Source organism: Antechinus flavipes, chromosome 5 (assembly GCF_016432865.1).
Source record: "Antechinus flavipes isolate AdamAnt ecotype Samford, QLD, Australia chromosome 5, AdamAnt_v2, whole genome shotgun sequence".
In the NCBI taxonomy this organism is placed as follows: Eukaryota; Metazoa; Chordata; class Mammalia; order Dasyuromorphia; family Dasyuridae; genus Antechinus; species Antechinus flavipes.
In genome coordinates this window covers 15,635,798-15,648,979 of record NC_067402.1, presented here as the reverse complement: position 1 = coordinate 15,648,979, position 13,182 = coordinate 15,635,798, and the positions used below count along the sequence as shown (strand labels likewise).

At 50.9% G+C, this 13,182-nt stretch overlaps 1 protein-coding gene across 3 annotated transcripts in view; it reads right to left on the bottom strand.

Annotated features, from left to right (window-relative positions):
* Positions 1-13,182, bottom strand: part of SNX10 (sorting nexin 10) — a 53,592-nt gene that overhangs the window by 23,706 nt on the left and 16,704 nt on the right. For all 3 annotated transcript variants that reach the window (XM_051963503.1, XM_051963502.1, XM_051963501.1), the window contains exon 2: positions 4,553-4,606. In XM_051963503.1, coding sequence (XP_051819463.1) covers positions 4,553-4,576 — 24 coding nt within the window. In that variant the 5' untranslated portion in view covers positions 4,577-4,606. The remainder of the gene's footprint in view (positions 1-4,552; positions 4,607-13,182) is intronic.

Genomic DNA, 13,182 nt, shown 5'->3' with positions numbered 1-13,182 from the left:
ATTAATAACGCAATAAACATTAAGCACCTACTATGTGCCAGGAGCTGTGCTAAGTGCCAGGAGTTTTAAAAAAAAAAAAAAAAAAGGAGGCAAAAGGCAGTCCTTGACCTTGAGGAGCTTACTACCAAATGGGGGAGACACGCAAACAAACAGGGCAAGCTTTCTTTGCCCATCGGCTCCAGCGACCGGGTCTGTCCCCCAAATACAGCTGGGAAAACTACTTGTGTGTGAGCAGCCCCCCCCCAACAAATCATGGCTCACCCAGCAGCTAGCACAGGCCTACCAAGTGCTTCCGGACCGATCTGACTGGGCAGATGCAGCAGCTGGGGTCAAGCGGGGAGGGGACCGGCGGGCTTGCCTTGGGGAAGCTGCCCCTTACTTTGAAGGACCCCAAGTTTCTCCCCAAACACGGGCCTTTTTACATAACAAGCTGCTTCCGGGCTATTTTATGATCGTGCGATCCCAAAGAACAGAGGTGAACCTCACCTCCCAAAAACAATAGAGAAGGGCACGGTAGGTGGGAGGGAGTATCCCAAAATGCAGCAGAGTTTCTGCAAATAGGAACCATCTTTTGCCTCTTCTTGTATTCCCGGAAATTAGCAAGAGCCGAATAAAGCTGACTGAGTTAATGAAGGACTGGATGAGAAGAGGTATGAAGAGAGCCCTTGGAGAATGAACACGCTAGAACAACGAGGGAGAGAGAGGAAGGGAAGAAGGAGAGAGGGAGGGAGAACTGGCGGCCATCTGGGCTCCAGCCACGTCTGCCATGTCTGGAGAACGACAGGAAGGCCCCCGGCACTCTGGCTGAGCCCACTGAGATTCACAGCAGTAGAACTGGATAGAAAGCAGCCTTCCATGAACCAGGGAACAGATAACCCGGGAGCAGATAACCGGGGAGTGGATAGCCAGGGAAGGATAACCAGAGAAGGATAACCAGGGAGCGGATAACCGGGGAAGGATAACCGGGGAGCAGATAACTGGGGAGCGGATAACAGAGGAGCGGATAACAGGGGAATGAACAACTGGGGAGCGGATAACCAGGGAAGGATAACCAGGGAAGGATAACCAGGGAAGGGATAACAGGGAGTACGGCTGTGCCCGAGACTTACACGGTGCAAGGACAGGAAAGACGCGTTAGGGAGAACAGCGTGGGTAGAAGGAGCCTCTCCCCCACAAATGGGACATGATGCTGTGGGTGACGGGGCCCGAATGTGACATCATGGGCAGGATGGCCGGCCGGGGACGGGCACCGAGACCACACATCAACCAGCGTTTTGCTGACCCTTGTTAAGCTCCTAACTTCAAAAGCTCCACACAACCCCCATGGAGACCCCCCGGGGATCCCGATGTTCTTCCATCAGGCCCTGCCTGTGAAATGCGGCCTTCGTTTTCCCACTCAGGTTTATCTGCTGAAGAAACAAACTCTGAAATGGGAAACACGATCTGGGAGGAAGGGGGAGGGCGGGGCTGTGGGAAGGAGGCAAACTCCACTCATCGGCCTTTGGATCATCACGAGGCGTCAGGTGCAGGGCGAGGGAAGCTCTGGGAGTCCGGCCGGCTCCTCACTCAGAGGTCCTGGGGCGGCGGCTCCCTCCCACCTACCCGGCCCCCACACTGAACACCAAGGGCAGGAGCTCTGCCCCTCCTCCTCTCCGACTTCTTTGCTTGGAGACCCCCAAAGACAAGGGACTCACTACCTGTCCTGGCTAACTGGAAAAGCCAAAACATGGGAGTTTTTCCTTAAATTGAGCCAAACCAGCGCCCTGCAATGTGCCCCCTGGCTAGTTCTGCCTCCTGGGGAGATCTGCCTCCACAGGACAGCTCCCAGGCTCCCTCTCCGTCCCCTCCTCTTCTGCTCAGACTCTGTCGGGGCAATCAGGACTCCGTGAGTCAGAAGTTGCCCAGGAGCACCGGCCTTCACGGGTTCTGTCAGTCTTGCCCACCGCCGGCTGTCCCTTGTGGGGCAGCCGCTTCCCCGGCTCCCGAGGCCTCTCCCCCTCCCCCAGCCTGTCTACCCCCCTGCCACCTCACTCCCTCACTCGCAAAGGATCCAGCTAAATTTAGACTAAAGTGTTAATGAGCACATGCCCTGCTTTGTCCAATGTGGAAACCACCTTATCTTTGGGATAACTAATTTATTAACGAGCACTTGATTATTGATGAGGAGAGAGCATGTAAGGCAAAGCCGTCCCCTCCCCCCCGCACCTGCCCAGGATGTTCTAGCTTCTTCAGCCCCTTTGGGGACCCGGTGGCCCGTGCAGGTGGGGAAACCCCGAGTTCCAATCCAGACTCGGATACTTCCTGGTTGCGTGGCTGCCTCAGTTTCCTCATCTGCAAAATGAGGGTAAAAGTAGTACCTGCCTCTCAGGGTTATCTGAGCATCAAATGAGATAACGATGGTAAAACTCTTAGCAGCGCCAGGCGCAGGATAGGCGCTTTATCTATATTTTCAACATGTTTAACAATATTGGATCACTTGCCATCTAGGGAAGGGGGAGGGGGAGAAAGGAGGGAAGGAAGTTTGGAACACAAGGTTTTGCAAGGGACAATGGTGAAAAATTATCCTGCCTGTGTCTTGAAAATTAAAAAAAAATTAATAGTTTTTAATAAAAATTAAGTTAAAATGACACAAAGTCAAAAAAATTAGTTATTATCCATCAACATAGAAGAGGGAGGCTCCTCACAAAGGAAATCACAGGTAATAACAAGAATAATAATAACTAAAGCCCTGGAAAAAATCACGAAATAACAGCAATTGTCCTGGAGAAACAACTGAGTCGCCCCCGACTGAAGCCCGCCCTCCAAGGCGGCGGCTCCCGGCTCCCCGAGCCAAACAAGGAAGGTCCTTTTGGACCCCGGATTATAAATGAAGCCCCTTTTCCCAAAAGCCTCCCTGAGGAGCTGCGATCCCCGCCCCACCCCCTTCTTCGGAAGGTCCATCCCCAGCACAGAGAACGGGGCCTCGGTCTGGTTCCATGAATCATCTTTATTAAAATATGTGCCCATAATATTTTAATTGTAAATTAAAGCTTCACGCCCGGCTGAGGCTGAATGCTTCTCATCTGGCGGAGGCCTCGGCCCAGGCCCATTAATGGGAGGCTCCGTCAGCCCCCACACGGCTCTCCCGGGAGAGAACGAAGCTCCGGGGGGGGGGGGGGGGGCGGGGGCTACGGCCCATCCTCTCCCTCCGCTCCCTGGATTTATTAAGGCAATAAAGCTGGCTCACCAAGGCAGGCGCAGGTGCTCCCTGCCCCCAGCCTTCAACGAGGGAATCAAAGGGACAAACTGCCAACCCAGCCCTGCCTGGAGGAGGGCGCAGGGGTCTCGCTCCCTGGCAAGGGAAGGACTGAAACAAGGGGTGGGCTCAACACGGGCGCGAAAGGGGGAGACTGGGAGAGAGAGGAACAGCTCTAAGCGGGCACAGGGGCCCCTCTGGGCAAGGAGGGGGGAGAAGCCCCTCGCCTGCTTGGGCTGTGAGAAAACCTCCCTGGCGGCTTCTCCCCAGCCCTCACCCGCACGTGCACCCGGCGAATTTGCAGAAGCCACGCTGAAAGGCTTTCAGGCCTTCTGGCAGTTCTGGAAGCCCCGGGGCCGGTGACCCCAGTGGGGGGAAGCAGAAGGCTGGAGAGCTGGGGGCAGCCTCTGAGAGGGACGGGACCTGCAACTCCAGATCCGAACTCGGGACCTCCCGAGTCCACATCCTGCCTCAGAAACCTCCTAGCAGGGCAGTCACTTTACCTTTTCCTCATCCGTAAAATGGGGACAAACACAACGCGCTTTGCTCATTCTGTCTGATATAAAAGCTGGTCGTCCCACACACACACACACACACACACACACACACACAGAAAGAGCCTCACAAAGGCTTAGGAGAAGCCCAAGCTCAGCCTCCCCCCCTTGACAGAGGAGACCCCGGGAGGGGAAATTATCCCTTCAAAGCCGCAGGTTCTAGAGCGGTTGGACACGAGTGCAAATCCTGTTTCTCATCACCCATGTGACTTTGGCCAATTCACAGCATCCCGGACCTCATCAATCAAAGGAGGGGCAAGGACTGATCCCCCTGGAGCTCCCTTCCTGCTCTGCGTCTAAGGTCCCAGCTCACTTAATTTCTCTGGGCCTCAGTTCCCTCATCTGTGAAATGGAGAGACTACCTTATTGTGTGCCTCCTGAAAGAGCCTTAAAAACATAAGGAATCATGGGCTGGCAGCAGCAAGGAGCCTCGGAGAGCACTTAGTCCAGGTACCCATTTCACAGATAAGAAAATTGAGGTCCAGAGAGAAGTGAAGGGGCTATCCTGAGAAACAAGAGCTGGGAGGGCGCTCCGAGCCCATCTAGCTTATCTTACAGATGAAGAGGAAGCTAGAAGGGTGATTTGGCTTGGGGGGCGTGGGAAGCAAGGCCCCGCACCCAGTTCTGCTCCCGGATTCCCAGACGTGGGTTTGAACCCAGGAGCTCGGAGGCCCACCCCGCCCACCCTGGAGTTCTTCCCCGGCCGCCTGCATGACCCACAGAAGGCCTTCCTGTTGGCTATTTCATGGGAGAAGTGACTTACCGTTTTCTTCTCCTCTGGAAACATCTTCAGCACTTTGTCCTGATCAATGGGAATCTGAAAGACAGAAGAGGCGCGTGAGTCCTTCAGAACCTCGTGCTGGGCCCCCTGCGCTGGCCGGCCCCCCGGCACTGGTCGGCCCTCCACACTGGCAGGTCCCCCCCCAGGCACAGTGCTAGCCCAGCTTTGCATTCCTCCTCTTCCTCCCCCTCCATCATCATCCTTAACAACTCAGTGTAGCCCTACTATGTGCCAGGCGCAGTGCTAGCCCAGCTTTGCATTCCTCCTTTTCATTATCACCAATTTGATGCAGCCCTACTATGTGCCAGGCGCAGTGCTAGCCCAGCTTTGCATTCCTCTTCTTCCTCCCCCTCCATCATCATCATTAACAACTCAGTGTAGCCCTACTATGTGCCAGGCACAATGCTAATCCCATTTTACATTCCTCCTTTTCATTATCACCAATTTTATGCAGCCCTACTATGTGCCAGGCGCAGTGCTAGCCCAGCTTTGCATTCTTCCTTTTCATTATCACCAACTTTATGCAGCCCTACTATGTGCCAGGCTCAGTGTTAGCCCAGCTTTGCATTCCTTATTCTCCAGTTTGTGGGGGGTCTTTTCCCTTCCTGGATAATGAGGATCTCCCTCAGCTGTGAGTCGGGACTGGACCCCCATTTGCCTGAATGAACTTTCTCCTACCTAGATCCTGGGGCTTTCTCCAACCCAGGCTGCCCTAGTCTGAATGTCCAGCTCTGCCTCATGCCCGGCTCCGGCAGAAGGACGAGGGAGGCCGGACAAGTGAGGGAGGCCAAACAAGTGAAGCCGGACGAGGGAGGCCGGATGACGGAGGCCAGGCGAGAGAGGCCGGGTGCTGAGATGAGAAGGGAGAGAGCAGGCCCAGAAGGGAAAAAGACTCTGCTCCCACTCTGGGCTCTCCCAGTGCCTATAACTTCCTTATTGATTTATTATTTTAACAGAAAAAAAACACAGAACGGTATGCATGGGTTTCCCAGCAGCAGAGCAGGTGTGAGGACAGGTGGGAAAGCAGGTGGTGAGGAGGTCAAAGGGACCGGTGAGCGAGTGCCAGGGCCCAACGGGGAAGCTGACGACCTCCCCCCGGGACCAACCTCAGAGGCCGCCAGTCTTATTTTACAGACCGTGAGACCGAACCCCAGCTGGGGGACGCCCACCACAGCCCAGGGCAGTGCCCTGCGGAGGCAGCCGGCCTGGGAGCGGGAGGCGCTGCTGCAGAGGCCACGTGCTTCACCGAGGCTTTAGAAAGAAAAGCTGCTCCAAGACCCTTGGGGAGGAAGCTCCGGGCCGGCCTTGCCTCCAAGGCCTCGGGGATCTCCCCCTTCAGAGTCCCCTCCCAGCAGCCCCGGCAGGATGCAGCTCCGAAGGGCCCGGAGCCGAGGGGGACGTCCCTCCCACCCCAGGGCTGCCGGGGCTGCCTTCGTTCCACTCTTCGGGAGGCTGCAAAGGGAGCCAAAGCCCAACGGTTTCCTATGGTTGCCGACTTTTGTTAATCTCCTTGCAACGTCTAACGGGATTTGTGCGAGGTCGGGAAGCCCGGGCACCGGCCCAGTGTCCCGCACACAGTAGGAGCTTGAGGAGAACGAATAAATGAAATGCAGAAAATGGTAATTCAACTTAGACGAAAGAGCAGGCTCCAAGCAGCTGGTGTTGCCTTGGTAACCAAGAACAGGAAATTCGACTTGCTATTAGACTATACCCATCCTCCCTTCCTGACGGCTGGGGGAGGGAGGAAATCTGGAACTGAAAATAAAGATAAAGTCATTTTTCTTTAAAAAGAGCACGCCCATCCTCTCCTTATTCTTTTTTTAAGAGGGAGAGTAGAGGAATGATGAAGAGCCATTTTTATTACACTGACTAAGACAAAAACAGCAGCATCAAGGAAGCGTTTTAGAATCTGGATTTACAAAGCACTTTGAGTCAATCATCTCATTTGAAATAAAGTAATCCTGTAGGTTAAGATTAATTTGATTCTGAATCTAGAATCAGGGGTTCTGGGTTCAAATTCAGCCCCCGCCACTGATCATTGTGCATCATTGGCCAACTCATTCATCCTCCTTCGGTCCCAGTTCCCTCCTCGGTAAAACGAGGCAACCGGCTCTAAGTCTTTGATTCCTGACCATCACTGGCTCGCAGGGATTAAGCGCCTGGTCAGTACCGGACAAAACAAAGCAAGTGCAGCCAGGCTTGGGAGGACTTTGCCTCCTGGTTGGGAAGAGGGAGGCACAGGGCACGTCTGCCTCCCGGCAGCTCGGCCCACTGGCTGTCAGCCTCAAGAGCGCACATCCAGGGCCCCTCCGTGGGGAACGGCCGAGTAAATTGTGGCCCGTGAAGGCTATGGAATATTCCTGTTCTGTAAGAAACGACCGGCAGGATGAACACAGAGAGGAACTGACGGAAGCGAAACCAGCAGAACCAACAACGAGACTGCATGATGGTCACTTCTGATGGACGCGGCTCTACAGCAATGAGGTGGTTCCGACCACTTCCAATGGCCTTGGGATAACGAGAGCATCTGCGCCAGAGTGTGGCTCACAATATAGTGTTTTCACCTTTTTGTTGCTGTTGTTTGTTTGCTCGCTTTTTTTCTCATTTTCTCCTCCTTTTGGATTTTTCTTATGCACCACGATCAATGTGGAAATGTGTTCAGAATAATTGTTTAACCTAAATTAATCTAGGGGAGGGAGAGAGGAAAAATGGAACACAAGGCTCTGCCAGGATGAATGGTCAAAACTGACTCTGCAGGTGTTTGGAGAAATAAAAAGCTATTATATAAAAACCAAAAACAAAGATTGCACATCCAAGTGTCAGGCGGGACACCAGGACACACTGACCCCAAGGGGCTCGCCCAGGGCCACGCAGCGGGATTTGAACATGGGTTTTCCTGATTGTAAGTCCGCTCCCTTTGACTGTCTAGCACCTCGGCTGCCTCACTAGGACTGGGCCAACCTGGCCCAAAGGGCTTCAGACCCTTCCTCCGGCCGGGGAACCCAGTAACTGTTATTGTCTTTTGGATCCAGACGCACAGACCGTCAGGGCTGGAGAGCCCCCAGGGCCCTCTGAGGCAGCGCCTCCTGTTACAGATCAGGAAACTGAGGCTCAGGGAGGTGAGCAAGGGCCGCATTTCCTGATTCCTGCCAGAGCCTCTGACAGTGGCCGAGTTTCTGGGGAGAATCTGGACAGAAAAGAGGATTTCCCCCACAGACGAGGACGTCTCTGAGGACTTTCTGAAGCCTTCCAGGCACAATCCAGGCGCAGAAACGCTCGCTCGTGTCAGGACGGCTGCCTTGGGAAAGACCAGCAAAGGCCCACGAGCCCACCTCCCTGCGGCTGTGGTTCCTGAGTCAGCGGATGGCAGGGCCAGAGCTCCAAGGGGGAGGCGGCCCGAGCCCAGCCGAGCCCCTCGTTTCCCAGCCCAACTTCTCTCCAGGTGAAGTAAGTGAGACTCAGAACAGGTGACTCGTGGGAGCCCCACCACTAGCAAGTGTCTAGGAGGGGATCTGAACTCGGGACTTCCGGGTTCTGGAGCTGAGGCTCTGTGTTCCAGGTCACCCAGCGGAGGGGGTGAAGGCCTCCAGAGAGAGAATAAACTGGTCTGAGGTGGGCCCTGAGGGACAGCGACCCGAAGGAAGGTTCCGCCAAGGAGACCAAGGGCAGTCAGGCAGGAAGCACCAGGAGCGAGCGGGGAGGTCCGGAGAAGCCGGACAGTGGCAAACGATGGAACAGCCACTGGATTGGGCAATTAAGGGATTCTTGATAATTCTGAAGGGGCAGCATTGGGCCAAAGTCTCATCTCAACATCCCAAATGCAATGTGCTAAAAGGTGGGGAAGGCCTTGGGCAGCAGGTAGCACAGCCCATAAATCCAACCTCAGTCCGTACTAGCTGTGTGACCCTGGGCAAGTCACTTGACCCTGCTGCCTCAGTTTCCCCATCTGTAAAATGAGCTGGAGAATGGCAAACCCCTCCAATATCTCTACCAAGAAAACCCCGAACAGGGTCATACAGAGTCAGACATGGCTGAAAACGACTGAATAATCACCACAAAAGCCACGGTTTCCCTTCTGTGTTGGTTTACCAGCACCTAGAACACAGCAGGCATGGGAAAATGCTGGTGGATTGTGCCAGTTAGTGACTACTGAGAAAATGCTTAATGATAGAAACCTGCCATTAAGACAGTGTGGTCCATGCAACTGGAAAAAATAAAATACCTTTAAATAAATGGATGAATAAATAAATAAACAAGGCAGTGCGGACAGTGGTGAGTGGGTCCAGAAGAACGGGGCTCTGTCCCTGTTCCTTTGGACAAATTACTTCCAGAGCAGACCTCGGTTTCCTCATCTGTAAAATGAGCTGCTCGCTGAGCCGGCCCCGGGGTCCCTTCCCCTTTTGCAGCGATGACCCCAGCTCCATTTTTGGCATTTGGGAGCTCTGGCTTATGCGTCAGTCTCCAGACCACGAGTGGAGAGCCGAGGAAGGTCCAGGAGCTCTCGGGGCTCTCTTCAGCCTTGAAGTCCACAGCTCCTGCTTTTAAGGCTGAGACCGCCCAGGTCTCCAGGGGCAGCTGGGACAGGAATCAAGGAACCGGTCTAGTTAAAGAAAAACCCCTTTCAATGCCTCCTAACCTTGGCGTCCCATCAACGAGCCAAAGTCCAAATCTCAGCCGCACAAACACACCTGGGAGGAAAGGTGAGGGCAGGGCTGGGGAAACAACATCAGCACCCCAGCTGCTCCAGCCCAGGGGCCTTAAGGGAGGCCATCCCGTCCAGCCCCCGCACTTTCCTGAGGGGAATAGGGAGCCTGCAGGGGTGAAGAGGGGAGACAGAAGTCCTGGGTTCAAATCCAGGCTGCCAGAGTTACTCAAGTAACAAGGATTTGTTAATGAGTAACAAGGAGGTTTTTATAATTATTGTTTACTCCGTGTCAAGCACTGATCTTGGGCAAATTACCCAGACTCCCGGCGCGTGTCCTTCCCTATAAAATAGGTGGTTGTACAAGAAAGGCTCGAAAATGTCCCTTCTTTGTAGTGGCCAGAAACTGAAAACTGAGTGGATGCCCATCGGTGGGAGAACGGCTGAATAAGTTATGGAACGTGAATGTTATGGAATATTATTGTTTGGTAAGAAATGAGCAGCAGGACGATTTTAGAAAGGCCTGGATAGACTTACATGAACTAATGCTGAGTGAAATGAGCAGAACCAGGAGATCCTTATATACTTCAATTCTGATGGACCTGGCCCTCTTTAGCAATGAGATGAAACAAATCAGCTCCAATGGAGCAGGAATGAACTGAACCAGCTACGCCCAGAGAAAGAACTCTGGGAGATAATTAAGAACCACGACATAGAATTCCCAATCCCTCTATTTTTGCCTGCCCGCATTTTTGATTTCCTTCACAGGCTAATTGTACAATATTTCAGAGTCCGATTCTTTTTGTGCAGCAAATAACGGTTTGGTCATGTATACTTATTGTGTATCTAATTTATACTCTAATATATTTAACATCTACTGGTTATCCTGCCATCTGGGGGAGGGGGTTGGGGGAAGGAAGGGAAAAATTGGAACAAAAAGTTTGGCAATTGTCAATGTTGTAAAATTACCCAGGCCTATAACTTGTAAATAAAAAGCTATGAAATAAAAAATAAAAAAATAAATAAAGAATAAAATAAAATCTCTCTTCTATGATCCTTAGACATGCCCAAGGTGAACCAGGTAATATCTGACCCTTAGAGCTTTCTCCTCAATTTGCTCCCAGAGAGCAGAGAATCCAAGAATTGGAGAATCAGAAAAGCCCTTGGAGCCATCCTGGTGAGGCTCACTCGTAAAGTCTCCTCTCTAGTCTCAGCTCCAAGATCTCCAGTGATGGGGAGCTCACCCCGCCCCACAAGGTAACCAGTGCACTCAGGAGTAGGAAGTGACACTGAGTCTGAGCTTCCTCCCTGCAACGCGCCTAAGTGCCCCCGTTCTACCTTTGTTCTGCCCTCTCAGGCCAACCTGAAAAGGCTCTAGAACTTGGATCAATGCAGTGACCAATCAGAATCTCTGAGAAATGAACAGACATGACTCCTGATTAGGTGCAGGAGGAGACACATGGCAGAGAAGGGACTTAGGTGCAGGAGGAGACACAGAGACCCCTTTTTTGAACATGGCCAGTTCTAGAATTTGTTTCTCTAGACCAGACAGAGATATATGTGTCCATATGTACATAAATATACTGCAACAGTTTTGTTTTTCTTTTTTTTTTTTTTGAGAAGAATGGGATGAGAAAATGAAAAATCAAAGTTTGTTTATTCAAACAAACCTCGAATTATCATTAAAAAAAAAACATATCAACAAAAACAAGGCTAGGGGGCAGCCGGATGGCACATTGGATAGAGGACCCGTGCTGGAGTCAGGAGGACCTGAGCTAAAATGCTGCCTCAGACCCTTAACACTCACTAGCTGTATGACCTTGGCCAAGTAATTTAACCCCTATTGCTTCACCAAAAAAAAAAAAAATCAAGGCTGGCCTTTTGACAGAAATATCCAGTGGTTTAGAATGGAATAAAGATAACCCTAATAACCCAGACTGGGCTGAGATAGTAGCGTGGCTCTACCCAGCAGTCACTTACTAAGTGTTTATTGATTCACTGATAGATATTTACTGATACTGGCTTAATCTCAAATCTGACAAAATAATCTCTTCACAAATCACTTGTTTTTCAGGCTCAATTCCTCAGATTCATAAGCAAATTCTCTTTTCTACCGTACTATCAGACTGCCTGGGCCATAATAAGTAATAAGTATTACTTACTTATTACCACATATCTATAGTAATATATATATACTAAAGACACAGTATATATTACTACATTACTATTATTACTTGCTATTATATAGTATTACATAATAATAAATCCTTGCTGATGGATTATCACACTTGAACCCGGCTATTAAATGGCACTGGGCAGCAAGTCCCCCAAGGACTCATAATCACAATCAGAGCTAATATTTATGTGGCCATTCAATGTAGAAAGGCTTTCCAAGCATTGATTTCGCTGGGACGTCTCATGCTTGTGAGGGGCGCTGTGATTGCCTCCGTTTTACAAATGAGGAAACCGAGGCTGGAGCCATTAACTGACTTGTCTAGGGGTCAACCCGGCTAATATGTGTCAGCCCATCCAAATTAAGTCAGTTGAATCCAAGGCAAGTTCAAATCTAGACCTTCCTGACTCATTTTTCTGCTAAACCAGGCGCTTCTCTAAGACACACTATATTTCTAAGTATTTCCTGACTCAGTAGTATCTCTAATTCCCCAAGATGGGCGTTCCCTTTGGCAACAGAATCCTACTAGAAGTAGTAGGGGAAAAATTTAGGGATCACTTTCTATTCTCTCATTTTACAGATTGAAAAACTGAGGTACAGAGAATTAGAATACCTTCCCCAAGATCAGTAAACATCAGAGGCAAGATTTGAATCAATTTCTTTTTCCGCTACCCCCAATGGTTTCAACTAACACTGGATCAACCATAAGCAACAGAGTCATCAGGTCCTTAGATATACCTATCCTTAGACTCTGAAGAGAAGTGAGTGACGTGGGCAGTATTCTGAGTGCAGCCCTAAGAGGAACTACCAGGAGAATAGGGGCAAGGGCCCTCCAAGTGGAGTGAGCACTGGGATTGAAATCTGTACCACTAGATCCGTCCACAAGATCAGAGAACTCTTGATCCTTCTCACTCCGGTTTCCTTTGGTAACATGCTGAGCCTATTGATGCTCATTATGGTAGATGGACATGATCCACGGTCATACGGATCACCAGAAGGTTCAAATCCAGTGTGGCAGCCAGCTGCCCAGTAAAATATTAATTCCTTGAGGGCAGAAGCTTTCGTTTTTCTTCCCGTTTTGGGAAGCTTCTCACTCTCTCACCCGCACACCTAATCAGTCACCAAGTCCCTCCTTCACAAGGTCTCTGACACCTGCCCCGCCCTCACACCTGGACTATTACAAGAGCCCACAGGTGAGTAAGTCTGCCACTAGTCTCTCCCTGCTCCAAACCCTCCTCCACTCCGTCCCCCAAAGTCCTCGGCTGGTCATGTCAACCCTCATTCGATAAACTCCAATGGTTTCCTGGCACCTCCAGGATCTGATAAAAAATCCTCTGCCATTCAAAGCCTTCCATAATCTGGCTCCTTCCCAACTTTCCAATCTTCTTACATCTAACTCCACTTTCTGGCTTCCTTCAGGTCTCAACTAAGTTCCTACCTTCCAAAAGAAGCCTCTTCTACTCCTTCATTTTACTGCCTTCAGTCTGAGATTGTCCTCAGTTTATCCTGTCTGTATCTTATTTCTTTGCATGTTCTTTCCTCCAGACTGGAGAGCAGGGCTCAGTTATTTTGCCTTACTTTGTATTTCCAGCATTGAGCACAGTGCGTGGCACATAGTATGCACTTAATAAATACTAGCTGATTCATTGACTTATATGCACACAGCAGGCTCTTAATAAATGTTACCTGACTAATTTGCTGGCACACAGTAGGCGCTTAATAAATGCTAGCTCAAAATAACTGTATGGACATGTATACATATAGTGTATTTAACATATACTTTAACATATTTAACAT